The sequence below is a fragment of the Vigna angularis genome, chromosome 7 (assembly GCF_016808095.1).
Source record: "Vigna angularis cultivar LongXiaoDou No.4 chromosome 7, ASM1680809v1, whole genome shotgun sequence".
Lineage (NCBI taxonomy): Eukaryota > Viridiplantae > Streptophyta > Magnoliopsida > Fabales > Fabaceae > Vigna > Vigna angularis.
In genome coordinates this window covers 19,427,982-19,449,885 of record NC_068976.1, presented here as the reverse complement: position 1 = coordinate 19,449,885, position 21,904 = coordinate 19,427,982, and the positions used below count along the sequence as shown (strand labels likewise).

At 32.2% G+C, this 21,904-nt stretch overlaps 2 protein-coding genes across 2 annotated transcripts; both read right to left on the bottom strand.

Moving 5' to 3' along the window:
- Positions 1-940: 940 nt before the first annotated feature.
- LOC108338181 (ABC transporter C family member 3) lies at positions 941-7,321 on the bottom strand. The gene is made up of 10 exons (XM_017574928.2): positions 4,503-7,321; positions 4,272-4,358; positions 3,541-4,191; positions 3,271-3,435; positions 2,792-3,086; positions 2,467-2,681; positions 1,945-2,250; positions 1,799-1,862; positions 1,476-1,715; positions 941-1,387 (listed from the first exon to the last, which is right to left on the bottom strand). The coding sequence occupies exons 1-10, from the start codon at positions 6,873-6,875 to the stop codon at positions 1,263-1,265; spliced, it is 4,521 nt and encodes a 1,506-aa protein (XP_017430417.1). The 5' UTR covers positions 6,876-7,321; the 3' UTR covers positions 941-1,262.
- Positions 7,322-17,161: 9,840 nt separating this feature from the next.
- Positions 17,162-21,694, bottom strand: LOC108336493 (ABC transporter C family member 3). Its single transcript, XM_017572975.2, has 10 exons — positions 20,840-21,694; positions 20,577-20,663; positions 19,846-20,493; positions 19,514-19,678; positions 19,031-19,325; positions 18,707-18,921; positions 18,195-18,500; positions 18,028-18,091; positions 17,705-17,944; positions 17,162-17,616 (listed from the first exon to the last, which is right to left on the bottom strand). The coding sequence occupies exons 1-10, from the start codon at positions 21,512-21,514 to the stop codon at positions 17,492-17,494; spliced, it is 2,820 nt and encodes a 939-aa protein (XP_017428464.1). The 5' UTR covers positions 21,515-21,694; the 3' UTR covers positions 17,162-17,491.
- Positions 21,695-21,904: the final 210 nt, after the last annotated feature.

Genomic DNA, 21,904 nt, shown 5'->3' with positions numbered 1-21,904 from the left:
TCTATTATCTTCAATTGCCCTACTTACATGTGGAAAATCAATAAACAATCAACAAAAAGATCCATTTACTTTATTTCTATTAGATTAAATCAAGGTTATCAAAATTTAAAAATTTACGTAAACTCATTTAAATGAAAAAAAATTATATAAATAATATCTGAATTTAAATAAGTTTATAAAATTATATCTTAATTTAAATAAGTCTATAAAATTATATCTTAATTTAAATAAGTCTATAAAATTATATAATTTTAAATAAATAAAATTTATAGTTATATTATTCATAAAAATAAATATTATAAAATATAAATACATGAATTATTATCATTAATTTTGATGTATTTCATTAAATATATAACTTTTAAGTTTGTAAAATCGCTTCAAAGATCCTACCGATTAATTACTTAGAAATGCCCAATTTATCTTAATATTGATACGCATGTTCATCATAATATTATCTTCAATTTTGATGTTTAACAACATAAATCAGCTAAAGGTCAATATGTTCTACAAATGCCAAAACTTAGGAGGTTAAAAAGGAAGACATCTCTTCCGTTCTGTTGCTTCATGATGAATCAAAAGAACGAAAATTCTGTTCATGGAGTTATTAATCATACAGAGTCTTTCCTCTGTTTTAACTTTCAACCCATTCCTGTTGTCTACTGTTATTCCTTTTTTGTGGTGGAAAATGTATAAGTCTGGAATTAATTTTCCCATTATTCCTATATTACAATGGCATGATGTTGGCGCTATATCACACTTCCCAATTACAGAATGCCAAAAATAAGGAACAAAATAACATAATAATGGGTGTGGCACAAGTTTAAGGGTAGATTTAGTAGATATCAAGAAAACTAAAGAAAATGAAAAATGTAATAAATACATCCAATTCAATGTACAGTAATTACAGTGCACTTGCAGGGTTAGAATTGCATTGAAATTACTTGTCTAAAACCTTTCGTATATATGTATCAAAATTATTCTTGATCCAATGATCAAAATATATTATGGTTGTGTACACAGATTCCAGATATGATTTCAGGAAAATAATGTACCACAAAATCTTATTATACAATTACCAAATATCATGCTAACATCAATTTATATGATGCATTTAGAATCCGTTTGTAACTTAATATGCATCATTCTACTAGTTGCGTGCAAGTACCAGTCTGGTACATTTTCCACAAACAAACCACAAGTCATGTAATCCCCCAGACTTTCATCATTATCTGGAAACTTTTTCTGCGTTTCAATGTCAATCAGTGATCATCGGATTTCCCAAAACTGGACTTGGACCTCATGGTATACTCAGCAACAAGCTGAGCAAAAGATGATGACTTGTTCTCTAGCAACCTTGTGGGGGAGTCATACTCCTCAATAAGTCCTGCACCAATGTCTAGCCAGATCAGAAAATGAAACATAAAGGTGCAGAGAATATCAATGCTATATGAAGAACGAGAGCATTTCCTAACCTTGACTAAGAAGCAGAACCATATCACTGTCAAGAACTGAAGTTATTCGGTGTGCAATGGTAATAACTGTGGAGTCAGCGAAATGTTGCCTGAGAGTTTGCTGAATCAAATTATCCGTAGCTGTGTCGACTGATGCAGTGGCTTCATCAAGAACCAAAACCTTGCTTTTCTTAAGCAGCACCCTACCAAGGCAGACCAACTGTCTCTGACCCATACTCCAATTCTCACCATTCTCACTAACTACAACATCAACTTCAACGTTAGCAATAAGTTTAATATTAGATTTAGTATACATTTATTTTCAAGAACGTTTCCAGACTAACCTTTGGAGTCAAGCTTTCCTTCTTTCTTTCTAACTTCGTCTCCAAGTTGACATTTATCCAAGGCCTGTTTAAAAAGAATGTTAACGAGTGAGCACAATACAAATTGTGAAGAACGCTTACAAGTATAATCTTTTATATAAACCCACCTCCCAAATTTGATCATCAGTGTATTCTTCAAGGGGGTCCAGATTATTTCTTATTGTCCCTTCAAACATTGTAGGATCCTGAGGAATAATGCTTAGTCTAGACCTCAAATCATGAAGTCCAATTGAAGAGATGTTGATGTTGTCGATCATAATTTGCCCTGCAGCAGGGTCAACAACTCGGAAAAGCGTTTGTATGAGAGTGGATTTACCACTTCCTGTTCTCCCAACAATGCCAGTTTTCAGTCCTCCATGAAATTTGCACGTAAGGCCACACAACACAAGTGGAAGATGTGGAGCATAGCGAACCTTTTCAGAATGGGCAAAACATCACTTTAAACATAGCACAAAACACCGTGTACAATTTATGTTATGAAATATGTTGGCATAATTTTTTTTGTTTCAGAAGCTAACTTCTAACCATTTAATAAAAGAAAAATTTGGGAAGAATTTCATGAATCAAAGGACCACAAAATGAAAGTAAAAAAAAGTACAAAAGTATAAATATATAATAGCTCAATCTACCTTCAAATCTTGTATATCAACCTCGCCATTTGAGGGCCAGGAAGGATCTGGGCGATTTTCATCTATAACAAGGGGAGGCTCACTAGGAATACAAGTGTACTGAAGTATTCTTTCCACTGATATAATTTTATTCTCCATATTGCAGAGATTCCATATCATCCAAGCTTGTATCTCGTTCAAATTTAGTCCATACGTAACAGCTAAACCAGCAAGGCCTTCAAAATCACATAAATCGCATAAAAGGGAGAAAATTATTGTCAGTTCCATATTACATTAGCAGAGTAAATTTTGATTTGTAACGAGTTACCAGATTGGAATAACACACCTGGATCTATGAATCCCACTGGAATAGATATTAAGAATATTAAGGAAAAGACAAAAGTGATAAGAGACAACATGTCTAAGCGGAAGCACAACCATTCCATGGCACCAGCAATGTTGAACTTTGGCCGAGAATACCCATCACTCAGTTTCATATTTGTTTCCTGAAATCTCGACTGCTGATCAAAGCTTCTAATGGTTGAAGTACCAGAAATTGTTTCAGAAAAGTGTTGAATTATTGGTGCTTTGCAGACTCCAACTAAACGTGCTAGTTCTCGAGCTGATGGAATATAATATTGCTGCAGAATTTCAAATTTTAAGATCTTAGCAATCATCATAAAATATTGTATAATGGAGCAAATTCTGAAAAAAAAAACTTGGTACGTAATCTTTGCAGGTAAATAAACTATTATCAAAAACAACGAAACAGTGCAAGAAATATATGCCACCTTATTATCAAAGTCTACAGGCTCAGATTAATACCTGATACCAGATGCTGACTGTGATTACAGGAATAAAGACAAGGAAAACTTGCCATGCAGCCTGGGACATCACTGCTATAATTCCCAAAAGTTGGATCATAATGAAGGCAAATGATGCAATTTGATAAGGAATGTCTGTATCCAATGCACTCTGATCTGTAGAAGCCTGCAAGAAAAAAGTACGAAGGACAAGTGACACAGTATTATACACACAAAAATTCTTATCTTTAAAAATCATGAGAAAAATGGGGAAAAAATGAGGTATACTTACTCTATTAAGGATTCGTCCACTTGGAGTGGAATCGAAAAATGACATTGGAGCACGGAAAATACAATAGTGCATTTTGTTGAAGAGAATAGTAGCTGTCTTATAACCAGCTGTAACAAGAAGCATTGCCCTGGCAAGGATGCAGAAAGAACTTCCAATGGCCAAACTAACATAAACCGCAATAAGAGTTGTTCCATCAACAGGTGGCTCAACATCTGTTGAGATGGGAGTCGCCCAAGCCATCCAATAATTGCTTCCGATTTGAAGACCTTGAAAAAGAATCTGAGCCAACAATATGAATGGCACAAGAGCTCCTCCATATGCTGTCGTGATACATTTCCAGTATACTGAAAACTCAACTTTACCTTTCTCCCTTTCTTCTTCCTGAACAAGTTGGCCTTTAGGTTCATCACTTTTGTTGTCTGTTTCACCATTTTGTTCATTTTTGCTTGCCTCCTCTTTATAACCATGCATTTCAGAGACATCTAAATCTTGTTCCAAGGTGCTTATTTCATTAGATACTGTTGCTCCATCTAATGAATCTAGAGTAGACAAAGCTTTTTTGTGTGCACCAACAAGTTCCATAAAATCAGCTCCACTATCAAGCAGATCAGTATACTTTCCACATTGAGTAATTTTCCCGTTTTTCATGACCTAGCATGGATAACACGAAAGATTAAAAAAAACAAAGATATTTCTACACTAATAACAGTTAAATTATGAGGACTACTCACCAATATAAGATCAGCAGCAGGTAAGAACTCTACTTGATGTGTGACATAAATCACTGTCTTTGAACGTAAAAGGCCCAACAAGCACTCCTATCATAGAGAAAATAGAAAGGTTAAATATTGGCGGAACAAAAAAAGAGTTAAATATCAAGGATTATTTGTACTTTGCAGTGTGAAAATATAGTAGCTCAGGTTATATCACACATAATAAACAAAATGATGAAACCAGGTTACCTTAAAGAGGTGAGAGCCCGTGTGAGCATCCACTGCACTAAAAGGATCATCAAGTAGATATATATCAGCATCTTGGTAAAGTGCACGTGCAATTTGTATTCTTTGTTTTTGCCCACCACTCAAATTTATTCCACGCTCTCCAATGATTGTCTGATCACCAAATGACAAAATCTCCAGATCCTTCTTCAGGGAACACGCTTCAAGTACCATCTCGTACTTTTCCCTATCCATTTGTTTACCAAACAATATATTATCCTCAATCTTACCACTTTGTATCCATGGAGATTGAGCAACATAGGCCTTTGTTCCACAAACCTTAAGGATGCCTGATATCTTAGGTACTTCTCCCAATACACAAGAAAGTAAAGTAGATTTGCCTGATCCAACAGTACCACAAACTGCAACCCTCATCCCATGAAAAACTTTAAGGTTTATATCTTGCAATGTTGGGTTGGGGGAAGATAACTCCCAAGAAAAGTTTCCATCAACTACTTCAATTGCTGTATCAGAACTACCCGGGGGAAGCTTCTCTACAACATCAGAGGGTAAGTCATCCAGACGAAGGAATGATGCAATCCTATCAAGAGACACTTTAGTTTGTGCTATCATCGAAATGGTATCTGGAAGGTTATAAATGGGCTCTTGAAGAATCCGGAATGTCGCTAGTGCAGACAATATCTTCCCTGACTCGAGGGGAATCCCTACAATCATACAAGTACCAAAAGTAACCACGGCTACAAATGTGGGGGCACCCCAAAACACAAACGTGGTCATGGCTGCAGTATAGACAAACTTTTTTAACCAGCCCTGTTCAGTTTTCCTGAGCTCAGTTATTTTTGATAGAAACTTCATTTCCCATCCTTGTAGTTTGAGAATCTTCATATTCCTTAAAATCTCGGACGTGGCCTTCATTCTTGTATCTTTCAACTCCATCAACTTCTTCTGAAACTTCTCTTGCAATGATCCCAAGGGAACATTTGCAAGCATAATAACGATAGTTGCTGCAAAAGCAGCAAGTGAAGCCAGCCCAAGATTTTTATACAAAATCAACAAGGCCAATGTAACTTGCAAAGCCACCATCCACAAATCATGCATATACCAACTGAAGACACCAACTCTTTCAGCATCAACGGTCATGATATTGATTATTTCTCCAGATGTCTGACCCTGCTTTGACTGACAAGAAAGGGTCAGAGCCTTGTTATAGATCATTGTCACAAGCAGTGCACGAATTCGAAGTCCAATTTGCTGCAACCTAAAGAACCAATGCCTTTGGGACAGAGACTCTACAATCTTAGCAAGGAAAAAGGAACAAACCAAAACATAGCCCTGGTTTTCATATAGCCGTCGTCCATCAAGATACTGAACAAAACTGTCAATAAGATAAGGACCAACATAAGAAGCCAAAGTGTTTGTTGTTACAAGAAAACCTGTGAAAAGAATCTCCTTCCACGCTGACATCACTAACGCCTTCACCAACTTAAGTGTGGTGACATTATTTATTGTGCCACAATTAGCCTCAAGATTATCTCTGAAACTTGGAAAAGCACCAACAATACTGTCTGTGCTGTCTAGTTGAGGAACATCCTCAAGGTCCAGGGCCTTCTTATTGCCAACAGCTATAAGAGGACCCACCCAAGAGAATGTAAGAAGGCTCAAAATGCCAGCATATGAGAAAGGGGTAACGGTGTCTCCACCCTTGGTCTCATTCGATCTCAAGACATCAGCGTCATTTGTGCCACCATTCAAAAGAGGTTCCTGAATACCGTTATTTTCTTTTTCTCGAACCAGGCCTTTGTTTTTCACAAAATACCCGACGTAACAGAATAACAGACCAAAACAAGTGGAAACCACATCAGAAACCAAGTACTGAGCTGGAAAAGCAACGCGTCTCTCTGATATAACAACAATGTCCACCACAGAGCAATAGCAAGAAACAAAGAGGTACAAGACGCACCAAGCTCTGAAGAGGAATGAGAACATTCTTTCGCCAGAACTGAAGAACCCATTGTGCAAGCAAACACAAACAACACCCCACGCAACTGTTTTAAGCACCAAATCCAAAAGGGTCACGAGCTCTTCTTCAGACCAGCCGCTAGAGTACCAGTAGAAGTAATTAAACAAACAGAGGAGAAAATTGAAAACAGAAACACCGAGAGCACAAAACACAGTCGTTTTGAAGAGGGTGTTCTCGTGCTTCTCCTTAGACTCATCCCTGACACGTGTCGTGAATTTCTTCCAAACAAATGACAATGGAACCGCGACGAGCAACAGAAGGTGGAGGAAGCCGGACAAGCCGTGAAGGAAAACGGGTTGGAGGAGAACATCGTTGGAAAAGTGTATGTGGGAAAGGGGCAATGAAAGTGACAACATGGCTGTTAGAACGAGCAATGAAAAACAAAATTTGCTGGTTTTTTGCAGAACTCGAAAATGGGGTGTTTGCTTGGTAGAAATGAGACAGTGTAAGATGGTGCAGAAGATGGAGTCTTTGAGGTTTATAAAGAGTAGAAAATCATGTGCATAAAAGTGATGTCAGAAAGGAGAGAGAAAGAGTCAAAAGAAAACTGAGTTCCTTGGAAAACTGGTAACTTGGTGGCCAAGACTCGTGTTTGGTAGACTGAGGAATTTGAGAAATTGTATAAGAGACAAAAGGGTGGAGTTTTCCAGGAAAAAGGACGGAGCTTTGAAAAGAAATTGGAGTTGAACGAGACACTACTGTGTGGATAGAGAGAGAGAGTGTTAGGGTTGTTTAAGCTGAAATTGTGAATGGCAGAGAATGGTCTTAGCATGTGTGTGATACAGTAATTATATGAATCAAAGTGCTGGATTGAAGTGCAGATCCGCAGATAGAGTTCAAGAATATCTCTTGGAATCAATGGAATTGATTGCTTTCTCTTATGTGTCACATACTTTCTTTTTTTTATCTTTTAAGTATTTGAATTTAATTAATATATGTCAGGTCTAAATATTTTATTGTGACATTTAATGATAAACTGTGTCATTATTTATTTTATTAATTTATAAGTTAGCTTGAGTAATATAAAAATGCTTGGGAAATATTTTTTAGTAGTTATTTTATTTATTTAATTTTCTTTCTAACCATTCCTTGTATTTTATTATTGCTTTTAATTTTTTATTTGTCGTTACTTATTTCAATTTTATAAATATAATAAATTATGATACTACTTTTAAATTTGTTTTTTATGCACTCTATATTAAGAAAGAGTTAACATTCCAATTAAAATAATAATTTTTTATTAGATGATGATGTGTGAAAATTATAAATGATTAAAGTGTTGAAACAAATTTAATGTAACTATAATTTTAATTGAAAAATTAAAGAATTTAAATTTTTAAAAATGAAATAAAACTTAAATTTTTTTAATATTTATCAAATTTAATTAATTTAAATAAAATAGTTTGTCTAAATAAAATATATATAAATTTAAAAGTAAATAAAAATACTAGAAAAGTTAAGTTAGTAAAATTTTATTTATTCAAAAGAATCTAAAATTTTATATAATATGTTTTCTTTTTTAAAAACAGAAATTTCATCTATATAATAAAATTTTTGTGATTTAGTTTTCTGTTATTTTGTTACGGGTGTATAAAATGTTGAACTGAATTGTTAAAACCGTAAGAAATCAAAAGAGTAGTGTTTTTTTTAGCTGAAGTGAACTCAAAATTAGTTCAAACAAACTTAAGGTTTTGTTTTTTGTTTTTAAGAAAGTAATTTGTTTTGAATTAAACCGAATTGAAAATTAGTTTACAAAATGAATTGAAAATTAGTTTATAAATTCAACTAAATTATTTTTTATCTTGTTAAATTATTTTGAATTAAATTATATCGAATTAATATTTAATAGTCAAATTCGAGTGATTTAATTAAATTTAGTCATATTTTAGTTAAGATTAACTAAGTCAAATTTAAACGAATTTTGACAAGACTAATTAGGTCAAACTCAATCAAAATTTAACTGTAGTTGACTAGTGAAATTTGTTTGGGACTCACTTTGTCGAATTTAACCAAATTTTTGTCAAGACTGAATCAATCAAATTTTAGTTGTGACTAACTTTCCTGAATTTGTCCAAATTTCTTTTATGACTAACTTAGCCAAATTCAATCAAATATTAGACGAGGCTGAATTAGGCCAACTCAATCGAATTCGACCAAATTTTGGTTGTGACTAACTCAATCAAAATCAATAAGTTTTGATTAGGACTAAATTGATTTAATTAGGTTGAAACCAATTAAGTCAAACTCAAACAAATTTTAATTAAAATTGATTTAGTCAAATTCGATCGAATTTTAACGAGGTATGATTCGACTAAATACAATCAAATTTGATTATGACAAACACAATTAAATTTAACCAGATTTTAATTATAATTGAATTGAACCAAATTTCAATCGTAATCTAGTTTGATCTATATCGACTATCCATCTTCAATTGGAACTTACCGTCTCTACTTTCATTAAGATATATTTCAACAAAGTAGTTTTAAATTAATAAATAATTATCTGAACTCCATCTTTAAAAATTAAGTTTCTTAAATATAAATTAAAATATATAAGTTCAATTTAGATAATTAGATATTTTTGGTATAATACCGTAAAGTTATTTAACTGTACATTTCAATTTTGTCAATTTTGTCCATCTACATTTTATATCCGTCCCCTAGTTTATTACTTAGTCAATACCTACAAGAATTGTATCATCTATAAATTATTTTATTAATTATTTTTGTCCTACAAACTTTCACTTTTTTTAACGGAGCGATATAACTTGAGATATAATTATAATTTATGTGTTTCTATGTCGCTCTTATCACTCATTATCTTTAAGAGAACGTTTAACTATTATAAAAATTAGTTTTTAATTCTAACAGATTAGTACATGTTTATTATTAAGAGCCAAATAAGTAAGTTATTATTTTTTAACTAATCTATAAAAATTAACCAATTTATTTACCAATTGTTTAAGTTCTTTATTGAGTTAACAATGTGTTATAGACGAGGAAGTACTATGTACCACGAAAAATAAACATTCATTTTTTTTATACAATAAAACTATAAATTAACAAAGAGTTTTAAATATATAAATATGTTATAATTAAAATCTGTAATGTTTTTATATAATTTTACGGTAGATTTATGATAAAAAAATTATATCACATGTTATTTATTTTAAATTGATGATTAGTACTCTCGTATATTAATACTTATACTTAACTTTTTTTAATTTCTTGAAAGTTGTTTTACGAAGAAGTTTTCTCAGGGATCTTAATTAAATAACAGAGTTGTCTCGTACATATGAAAATTGGAAATGTTTATATTTTTATAGAAATATATTTTTTAAACAATTATATTTTTATCAGTATTGATTTCCACTTCCAATTTGCTTTATATATATATATATATATATATGGGGTTTGCTAACGCACGTACGCCTGTTTTTCAGTTGGTATGTTTTAGCAATGTGTACCAGGTTTTAGTAGACAAAAATATCCTTATATATCATGGATTCTAAGGGTATTTTAATAATTTTCATTTTCAATACTAAAAAAAAAGAAACCCCCAAATCCTTACTCACCTCTCTCATTCCTCTCAACCCTTTCTCTTTCATCTTTTTCACTTCAACATTTTCTATGTCATCCCTACTGTAGTTCCAATTGAAAAAAATCAGAAACATTTGCTTTTAAACAATTTGCCTTTGTAAAGAGTTAAGTCAAGCAAAGGTTCATTCAACATCTCTTCAATTTCACCATCTTCACTAACCTCTCTAATTTCATCATCTGCTAAATCATCATCTCTAAAAAAATTCTCCAGACCAATTACCAATTCTTTTGGATGTCATTATGCTTGTGAAAATTAGATAAAATTATATACGACAAAAATTAGAAAATGAAAACTCGTTATAAAGTCATTTTTTTGTAAGAAATTGTTTAACAATGAGTGTTTCTGATTTTTTACAAGGCCAATTACCAATTCCTTTGATCTCATTATGCTTGTGAAAATTAGATAAAATTAGATAAGACAAAAATTATAAAATAGAAACTCATTATAAAATCATTTTTTGTAAGAAATTGTTTAACAACGAGTATTTCTGATTTTTTTCCAGGCCAATTACCAATTCCTTTATGCTTGTGAAAATTGGATAAAATTAGATAAGATAAAAATTATAAGATGAAAACTCATTATAAAATCATTTTTTTGTAAGATTGTTGTTTTTGATTTTTTCAATTGGGGCTACAGTAGGGATGACAGAGAAAAGATTGGAGTGAGAAAGATGAAAGAGAAAAAGTTGAATAAATATATTTTTCACACACACACACACACATATATATATATATATATATATATATATATATATATATATATATATATATATATATATATATATATATATATATATATATATATATATATATATGGGTTTGCTAACGCGCGTACGCTTGTTTTTCAGTTGGTACGTTTTAGCAATGTGTACCGGGTTTTAGTAGACAAAAATATCCTTATATATCATGGATTCTAAGTTTTAAGGTTAAGGATATTTTAATAATTTTCATTCTCAAAACTCAAAAAAAAAAAAAAAAAAACCCCAAACCCTTACTCATCTCTCATTCCTCTCAACCCTTTCTCTTTCATCTTTTTCACTCCAATCTTTTCTCTGTCATCCTTACTGTAGTCTCAATTGAAAAAATCAAAAATTTTTAAACAAATTTATAAGTTAATTATCAATTAAATAAAAAAATTATATTATATTATACTAAAAATAGTCTCTAATAAATTTTAGTATTTTTAATTAATTTTTATAATTTTTTTGGTTTATAAAATATTTAAATTTATTATATTTTTTAATTAATTGTATTTAATTTTTTAATTGATTCTTCATATATTAAAAAATATTATAGTTTGATTAACATAAAATAATATTATGATTAATATAAAATGATAAAATCATTCTGTTATTTTCACTAAAATAGTTAAACAACGATAGCAATTTCTTCCATCCCAAGTCTCTTAATCGTGTGACGTAATAACATGATTATGTAAAAAAAATATAATAATCTCATTACATACCAAGTTTTTAATAAAATAATGAAAAAATAATTATTTTACATTGATCATAATATCATTTTTATATTAAAAACAAATTTTCCATTTTTTAATAAAAAAACAATCAAATATATGATAAGACAATATAATTATCACATCATAATATTAAAAAAATAGATGATAAAAATTTAATAAGAAAAACATAACATTTTTGAATCCTAACAAATTTAATAGAGAATCAATTAAACATATTCAATTTACTAAATTACTAAAGTCTTAAAATTTAATTAAACTTACTATAATATATATATATATATATATATATATATATATATATAATATTATTCTGGAATTTAGTTTATTAAATTTGAAGAGATAAACCCGTTAAAATCCATCATAAAAGTTAAAACAACATAATAAAATTTAATATTCAAAACTTTATTTATTATCTAAGAAATACAGACAGCTACTTTCCTTCGCGGAAATAGTTGCAAAACTGACTTATTTTTGTATTCATGACGTAGTAGAAGGTGACGTTCAATTGCATTACATCTAAAATTCCAACTTTCCAATAAAACATCTTTTATATTGAACATCAGTGATGTTTAATATTTAATGTTATATCATCTATACTATTATAGATTCTTTTCAATTTTACATTTTAATAACTATTTTATAAATTTAAAAATTAACCATAATAAATAAATTTATTTTTTAATTATATCATTTTAATAATTACCTTTTCGAATTCAAATAATTATCTATAATAAAAAACTTTTTATATATAACAAAAAAATATACATATTAACTTTTTAAAATTATTTTTAATAAAATATATCTTATAATTTAATATGTTTTTTATAGTAAAAAAATATTTTCACTAATATCCACTATAGACAATCATGTTCCTAAGAAAAAAAAATCACATCGTTATACTTTTTTCCATAAAATTTCTAGTCAACAACTAAATATTAGATATTTAACTATTTTAAATTTAGAAATTAAAATTATAAATATGTGACAAAATTCTTTCTCTCTTCTTTTTATCCCATCGCTATTTAACACAATATTTAAAAGTTTTAAATTCTTAAATATTTTAAAAATATCATATTTTTTTCTTTTTTCCACCAACTTTTCTTTGTCTTTTCTTGTTGAATTTATATTATATTGGGACCACTGCATTTATAATGGCTGACTTTTATTTCATAAATGCTGACAAGAGAAGACATAATAAAGTACACAATAAGATATACATCACATTCAGAGGGATTCATGTCCACCACTTCTTTATTACAATGAAAAGTTACTTTCAAGAAAGTGTAATTTATTTTCATTTATTTTTAAAATATACTTTTTGCTATTTGTATTCTTTAATTAAGTGATGTAATATTTAAACTTAATGATACGTATAGAATAAATAATGTTAGAAAAAAATAAATATAAAGTTATTTGTCACACTTAGAAAATCTCTAAAATTTCTTTGTTCATTTTACTTTGTATCTTATTTAAGAATTGATGTTAATATTAAATAATGCAATTAAAATTTTAAATTTCATAAAAGATGTTATTAAACTTTCTAATATATATTCTATACCTATAATCCTTCCCAAGCTAACAACAATTATAACCTATACAGAAATTTGAATGGATCGATATTCTTAGTTTTGAATGAAACATTATTTGATGGAGTTGTATTATGAGTTTTATTGATAACCTAAATGGCTAGATGATATTTCCATTGATAGAAGCTTCATTAAATTTATAATCACATGAGAATGATGAAATGATGAAAAAGGAAAATAAGAAAGATGTTAAGTTGAAATGCATGTGACAAAAAGCTGAGGAAAAAAAGATTGATAGAAAATCAAGGGTAAGAAAATGGATGCCAGAATGGTATAATAATACTCAAAATAATTTAGGTATTTTTTATATCTATTATTTTCCAACACAACATCGCATAATTTATAATGTCATTAATTTTTTAGTGCATTTCTTGCACCTTTATAGAGGTGAATATATTTTTCTAAGTGAATTATTAATGATATTTTTATATTATCTCCCACATTCTTATTTTTATAGTTGCATTCTTGTAATAATATTAAAAATATATAATCATAAAAAAATTATTTTTCAATCATGAATTTAAAATGGTTAGAATTTATGTGGAATATGAAGTTCCCTATGCCTAATAGTCTTATAATGATTAACTGAGATTAATAGTAATTTAAGTACTTTTTTTCTTTCTTAACTCTAAATATTTTTAAAAATAAAATCGTAATAAATTTATGAATAATTGACTATATATAAGTATTATTTCAATAAATTGATATAAAAAACATGTATAATCTAAAATTCTCTACAGAGAATGAAACAATTATTACCATGAAAGCCGATTCCAAATCAGCAGCAATGTCATAATATTGAGGAAACATATTCTAACATCCCAAAATACACTAACGCCATATAATAGAATTAATTACATTTAATGATAAACAAATCAGTATTGAATTAACGAAAGCAAGGGTTTAGGCTGAACGACCTTACAAGAAGTTAATTACAAAACCACACTCGACCTTAGCGCCCCCGACTAACCCATTTACAAAGCAAAGCTACAAACCGAACGTCTACTGTTCGGACTTCACCTCAACTTCCACCAGATTCGCATCCTCCAAACCTTCTTCTTCTAGTGTTTCCTCAAGTAACGCCTCCCCATCTGCTCACATCCACACGGATGATCATCGCATAGACAGGACGGACATACAATGACGATCGACAACGCAAGGAAAAGAACACAGGGTAAGCTTATTGAATTTAAATCAAGTAAAATCATTCATTTCATAATACATCAAACATATCAAATATTTCACAACATATAATTAAATCAATCCCTTAACTCAAATCAATTCCTGATACTAGACTGACCGTCCGGACTGTATGAATCTGTGTAGCTACAGGCGTCCTTGCACCCGAGTGATGTAGTAACTGTATTACACTCGACAGCTGCCACTCGAGGTTAGTCCGTTTCTTACGTCACCCATGTTAACTTATGGACTAAGGACCTCCTGCCATTCCCACACATGAACTACTCTCCTCTACGTGAAGATGAGTATCACAGAATATCAGGATGGACCAAGCCAGCATTAGCATGCCCACAGTCATACTTTACAAAATTCCATATTCAACCATGAGTCGTTCCTCCCTGGAACGCTCGTCCAAAATTCACAATCGTTTATTCATCTCATATAATGTTCATCATTTATAATCTTTCACTTTTATTTTCATTTTTGTCTTTCAGTCCAAGTACATAAAATCACGATCTCCTTATAACGAGAACAATTGTGAGGGACGAGACCGAAGAATTTGCCCCGTTCCAAAATAAAGTAATACCGACTACAAGATAGATGGACGACCTATATTACGAGGTGGCTCGACACGGTCGGTCGACCCAGATGGACGACCTACATTAAGAAGGGTGCTCGACACAGATGGACAACCTGTATTAAGAAGGGTGCTCAACACAATCGGTGTGCACAGATGAATGATCTGTATTAACAAGGGTGCTCGACACTGTCTGTCGACACAAATGGATGATTTGTATTATCAAGGGTACTCGACATTGTCGGTGGACACAGATGGATGATCTGTATTATCAAGGGTACTCGACATTGTCGGTCGACACAGATGGATGATCTGTATTATCAAGGGTACTCGACACTGTCGGTCGACACAGATGGATGATCTGTATTAACAAAGGTGTTCGACACTGTCTGTCGACACAAATGGATGATCTGTATTATCAAGGGTACTCGACACTGTCGGTCGACACAGATGGATGATCTGTATTAACAAAGGTGTTCGACACTGTTCATCATGAGCTCTAAGTATAAGACCGACACAACTCATCCTCAACCAGAATTCTTCCCAAATGAAAGAGTTCAACTATTTCAAAGGAGTTACTGAAAATACCGATCGGTCAACGACCGTTTCGATAACGAACGTCCATTATCATAGAATTTCATATTTAAATTCAACTTACGGTAAACACATTTTTCAGTATAAACTTTCATACATTAAACTACTCATAACATAGCACAATCCATACTTTTCATACATTATCTCATCATCAAAATCATATAGTAAAATCTGATACCATAGATCATTCTCAATAAAATTCACAGAACATGCATCCGACACAGTATAACTCACAGAACAGTCATGCATCATAGTATAACTCAAGAATTAAATTTTATAAGCTTCCCTTACCTGGATAGCAGTGTACGCCCCCAAAATGCAAGGGTTTTGTTCGTCCTCTAACAGCGTTCTACCCTCAGGTTTCGCTCAACAACTTTCTCTTAATCTAAAACACCAGAAATCAGAAACAACTCAGACCTATAACCCATGCATGCAACCAGAACTTGGTTTCGCATGAAACTAAATGGTCGAACGGTTAGAGACGAGAACTTACCAGCTTAGATCCCAATTCTGTTCGGTCCAGAATGACGCTCACGTCTCAGAGAACGTTTCTACGGTTTAGAAAAGTGATCGGAGAAGAAGGTGATGAGTTATAGTAGAGAGAAGGTGGACTGGTTCTAGAGAGAAGGTGGAGAAGAAGAAAGGTCAGAGTTTTGGTAAGGAAGAAAGTGATTGCAGAGAGTAGAGTAGACTTTTCTGAGATTCAAATTTTGCTCCACAGTCGAGGACGAACGTCCCCTCTTCAGCCGACACCTATTTTCCACTAATTGGTTTCTGACTCCCCTCGGTATGACACCTGGCGTCCGTTGTTGAAGTGTCTCATTCTCCCGCTGTCACGCGTACTCCAGTGTACGTTATTTTCCAGGGTCTTGCACATATATATATATATATATATATATATATATATATATATATATATATATATATATATATATATATATATATATATATCTTCTTCAAAATTCTTATCTGTATTTTTAGGATGTTTTTCTTTAAGATATCTATCACGACTATGTGTAATTAGAATCCTATTAACTTTATTTTCTTCCCTCTTTATCTCCGTCTGGTTTATTTATACATGCAAAAGAAGAACTGAAATATTATAAGTACATTAATGGTTTATTTTTAACTAATTCATTTCAAAATATGTTCTTGAGGTACTCATGTGGGAAGATGTAAACTTTGAGGAACTAATGGTAAAATATTTGCAGCATCAATATAACAATGTTTTAAAATGACTAAAGTTGTTAGATAATGATCTTGTGATGCGTGTACCTTTGACTGAGGGACTAAACTAAGGATTTACTCGAACAACATGAACAAGAACATGTTTTCAAACATTGTATTTGTTAGCCTATTCATTATAATACTGTAATGCATTAAAACAAGCAAAAAATCTACTATCATAAGCAACAATCGAATCAGTAAAAGCTATGGAAACAAAAATTTGTTGAATCACTCTAACACAAGGTGAAGCTTTTGTTAAGAATTAACATCTGCAAAGTCATTTCAATGGAGTAATAATCTTTCTAAGTTCATCATCTCATGTTTTGCCACTCATGTGAGATTGTATTATAAAAATGAGTAAAGGTTATTCCTTTTATAAAAAGATTACGTATAACTAAATTTGTCAATTAAGCATACACTGAACAAGAGCATTTTTCCCAGAGAGTGATTGGTAAGAATATCTATTCTCCAACAGGTAGATTCTGTCTTTGGTCTACACATACCAGGAATGCACCAAAATCAATTTGATTTTCTATTTCACTATGTATAAATATTTCCTGTTAATAATTTCTTCATTCACCTGTGTAAAGAGACTAGGGCATTACCCTCCACATTACAAACCTATTTTGTGAAATACGTTTATCTTGGAAAAAAACACAAAATCAATGTTATCGCCCAGATTTTCGTCATTGTCAAGAAAAAATTATGTTTCTGTATGCTTCAATTTCAATCAGTGATCATCAGATTCCTCAAAACTGAACTTGGACCTCGTGGTATACTCAGCAACAAGTTGAGCAAAAGATGAAGACTTATTCTCTAGCAATTTTGTTGGGGTGTCATACTCCTCAATAAGTCCTGCACCAATGTCTAGCCAAATCAGAAAATGAAACATCAAGGTGCACAGAATATCAATGCTATATGAAGAATGAGAGCATTTCTTAACCTTGACTAAGAAGCAGAACCATATCACTGTCAAGAACTGAAGTTATTCGGTGTGCAATGGTAATAACTGTGGAGTCAGCGAAATGTTGCCTGAGAGTTTGCTGAATCAAATTATCCGTTGCTGTATCGACTGATGCAGTGGCTTCATCAAGAACCAAAACCTTGCTTTTCTTAAGCAGCACCCTGCCAAGGCAGACCAACTGTCTCTGACCCATACTCCAATTCTCACCATTCGCACTAACTACAACATCAACTTGAACATTAGCAATAAGTTCAAGATTAGATTTCCTACACAGTTATGATCAACAAGGTTCCAAGACAAACCTTTGGAGTCAAGCTTTCCTTCTTTCTTTCTAACTTCATCTCCAAGTTGACTCTTATCCAAGGCCTATTTAAAAAGAATGTTAACGAGCGCAATACTATCTTTCAAGAAAAATTACAAGTATAATCTTTTGAACAGAACATAGTGTCCCCATATAAAACCAACCCACCTCCCAAATCTCTTCATCAGTGTGTTCTTCCAGGGGGTCCATATTATTTCTTACTGTCCCTTCAAACATTGTTGGATCCTGAGGAATAATGCTTAGTCTAGACCTCAAATCATGAAGTCCAATGGAACAGATGTTGATGTTGTCAATCATAACTTTTCCAACAGCAGGCTCAATAATTCGGAAAAGCGTTTGTATAAGTGTGGATTTACCACTTCCTGTTCTCCCAACAATACCAGTTTTCAGTCCTCCATGAAATTTGCACGTAAGACCACACAACACAAGTGGAAGATGTGGAGCATGGCGAACCTTCACAATGGGCAACACATTATTTTAAACATAGCACAAAACACCATGTATAAATTACGTTATGAAATATGTCGCCATGATTTTCTAGTTTGAGAAACTAACTTCTAATAATTTAAGAACAGAAAACTTTACACGCATATCTTAAATGGAATGGCCTCAGAATAAAAGAAATCAAAAGAAACCAAGAATGTAATAGCTTGAAGTACCTTCAAATTTTGTATATCAACCTCGCCATTTGAGGGCCAAGAAGAATCTGGCTGATTTTCATCTATAACAAGGGGAGGCTCACTAGGAATACAAGTATACTGAAGTATTCTCTCTACTGATATAATTTTGCTCTCCATTTTGCATAGATTCCATATCATCAAAGCTTGTATATTGTTCAAATTTAGCCCATATGTAACCGCTAAACCAGCAAGGCCTTCAAAGTCACAAAATTCATAAAAAAGGAAAACAATCATGTTCAATTCCACATTACATTAGCATACTAAACTTTGATTTGTAACAGATACCAGACTGGAATGACGCACCTGGATCTATGAATCCCGGTGGAACTGATATTATGAATATTAAGGAAAAGGCAAATATAATAGAAGACAGCATATCTAAGCGGAAGCACAACCATTCCATGGCACCGGCAATGTTGAACTTTGGCCGAGAATACCCATCACTCAGTGTCATATTTGTTTCCTGAAATCTTGACTGCTGATCAAAGCTTCTAATGGTTGAAGTACCAGAAATTGTTTCAGAAAAGTGTTGTATGAGTGGGGATTTGAAGACTCCAACTAAACGTGATAGTTCTCTGGCTGATGGAATATAATATTGCTGCAGAATTACAAGTTTGACAGATCTTAGTAAACATCTTAAAATATCGTGTATTGAAGTCAATCTCGTAGAATAAAATTGATACATAATCCATGCAGGTAAAGCCATTGCCAAACAAGAATGAAAGTAATGAAAGAAATGTATGCCACCTTATTATAAAAGTCTACATTACGCTGTCAAATTAATACCTGATAGCAAATGCTGACTATAATCACAGGTATAAAGACAACGAAAACCTGCCATGCGGCCTGAGACATCACTGCTATAATTCCTAGAAGTTGGATCATAATGAAGGAAAATGATGCAATTTGACGAGGAATGTTTGTATCCAATGAATTTTGATCAGTTGAAACCTGGAAGAGAACAGGAGGAGAGACAAGTGACACAATATTAAATAATGAGTAGTTGAAAACAAACAACAAAATAAGGTTACCACTAATCTAGAGGAAAAATGTTATTTATGACAGAAATAGTATCTCTTAAAGTAAGGACAAAAATGAAAAGAATGAGGTTTACATACTCTGTTAAGGATTCGCCCACTTGGAGTGGAATCAAAAAATGACATTGGAGCACGGAAAATGCAATAGTGCATTTTAGTGAAGAGTATGGTAGCTGTTTTATAACCAGTTGTGACAAGAAGCATTGATCTGGCAAGGATGCATGATGAACTTCCAATAGCCAAACTAACATAAACTACTATAAGAGTTATTCCTTCAACAGGTGGTTCCACATTTGTTGAGACGGGAGTCGCCCAAGCCATCCAATAATTGCTGCCAACTTGAAGAACTTGAAAAAGAATCTGAGCTAACAATATAAATGGTACAAGAGCTCCTCCATATGCTGTTGTGATACATTTCCAATAAACTGAAAAGCTAACTTTACCTTTCACCCTTTCTTCTTTCTGAATAAACTGACCTTTTTGTTCACTTTCGTTTGTTTTGCCATTTTGTCTATCTTTACTTGCCTCCTCTTCTTTAGAACCTTGCGTGCCAAAGACATTTACATCTTGTTCCAAGGTGCTTATTTCATTAGATACATTTTCTCCATCCAATGAATCTAGAGTAGACAGAGCTTTTTTGTGTGCACCAACAAGTTCCATAAAATCAGTTCCATAACTAAGCAAATCAGTATACTTTCCACATTGAGTAATTTTCCCATCTTTCATAACCTAACGACAAAGATAACATGACGGATTTAAAAACAAAGCTATATTTTACATTCATGGTTAATAATTTATGAGAAACCACTCACCAATATATGGTCAGCAGCAGGTAAGAACTCGACTTGATGAGTGACATAAACCACTGTTTTTGAACTTAAAAGGCCTAACAAGCATTCCTTGAATACAAAAAATGGAAAAGTTCACTTACGAAATAATACAAGAGCCATGCAGTTGGAAGAATAAAATTTTATAAGAGTTAAATCAATGATGATTTGCATTCTGCCATGTGCATACAATTATAGTAGTTCAGGTTATATTGCACATAATGAACAAAATAATGAAACCAAGTTACCTTGAAGAGGTGAGAGCCCGTGTGAGCATCCACAGCACTGAAAGGATCATCAAATAGATATATATCAGCATCTTGGTAAAGTGCACGTGCGATTTGTATTCTTTGTTTTTGTCCACCACTCAAATTTATTCCACGCTCTCCTATGATTGTCTGATCACCAAATGGCAAAATCTCCAGATCCTTCTTCAGGGAACACGCTTCAAGTACCTTCTCGTATTTTTCCCTATCCATTTGTTTACCAAACAATATATTATCCTCAACCTTGCCACTTTGTATCCATGGACATTGAGTAACATAGGCCTTTGTTCCACAAACCTTAAGGATGCCTGATATTTTAGGTACTTCTCCCAATACACAAGAAAGTAAAGTAGATTTGCCTGATCCAACAGTGCCACAAACTGCAACCTTCATCCCATTAAAAACTTTAAGATTTATATTTTGCAGTGTTGGGTTAGATAATTCCCAAGAAAAGTTTCCATCAACTAGTTCAATTGCTGTATCAGAACTTCCCCGGGGAAGCTTCTCTACAACATCAGAGGGTAAGTCATGTTTCGAAGAGGATGTTGTCGTGTTTCTCCTCCGAATCATCCCTGATACGTGTTGTGAGTTTCTTCCAAACCCATGACAGTGAAACCGCGATGAGCAACAGAAGGTGGAAGAATCCGGATAAGCCATGAAGGAAAACGGGTTGGAGGAGAACACTGTTGGAAAGGGGTAAGGAAAAAGACAACATGGTACTTAAAATGAAGATGAAAAACAAAATTTGCTGAATGTTCTGAACATGAAAATGTGGTCTGTGCTTGAAAAAAATGGGAGTTCAAAGTGTTTGAGGTTATAAAGAGTGGAAATTGAGTGCAGAAAAGTGTAGTGAAAAATTTAAGAGTGGAAGGGTCAACAGAAAAATGGGGTTCGTTGGGAAGATGGTAACTTGGTGGGCAAGGCTCAAGTTTAGTTGAAGGGACAAAGTAGTAAAAGAGACAAAAGGGTGGCATTCCCAGAAAAAGGAGTAAGCTTGAAAAAAAAATACTATTAAAATGAAACATAGTCTCTCCTTTTCTTTTTCTT

Coding starts and splice junctions, on each gene's coding strand:
- LOC108338181 (XM_017574928.2), bottom strand. CDS start 6,875: ATGTTGTCACTTTCATTGCCCCTTTCCCACATACACTTTTCCAACGAT. Junction 2,682..2,791: donor AGTGGGATTCATAGATCCAG/GTGTGTTATTCC, acceptor GTGATTTTGAAG/GCCTTGCTGGTTTAGCTGTT. Junction 1,388..1,475: donor GGTTCTGCTTCTTAGTCAAG/GTTAGGAAATGC, acceptor ACATTGGTGCAG/GACTTATTGAGGAGTATGAC.
- LOC108336493 (XM_017572975.2), bottom strand. CDS start 21,514: ATGGCTTATCCGGATTCTTCCACCTTCTGTTGCTCATCGCGGTTTCAC. Junction 19,326..19,513: donor TAGTCAGCATTTGCTATCAG/GTATTAATTTGA, acceptor GTAATTCTGCAG/CAATATTATATTCCATCAGC. Junction 18,501..18,706: donor TTGATATACAAAATTTGAAG/GTACTTCAAGCT, acceptor CCCATTGTGAAG/GTTCGCCATGCTCCACATCT.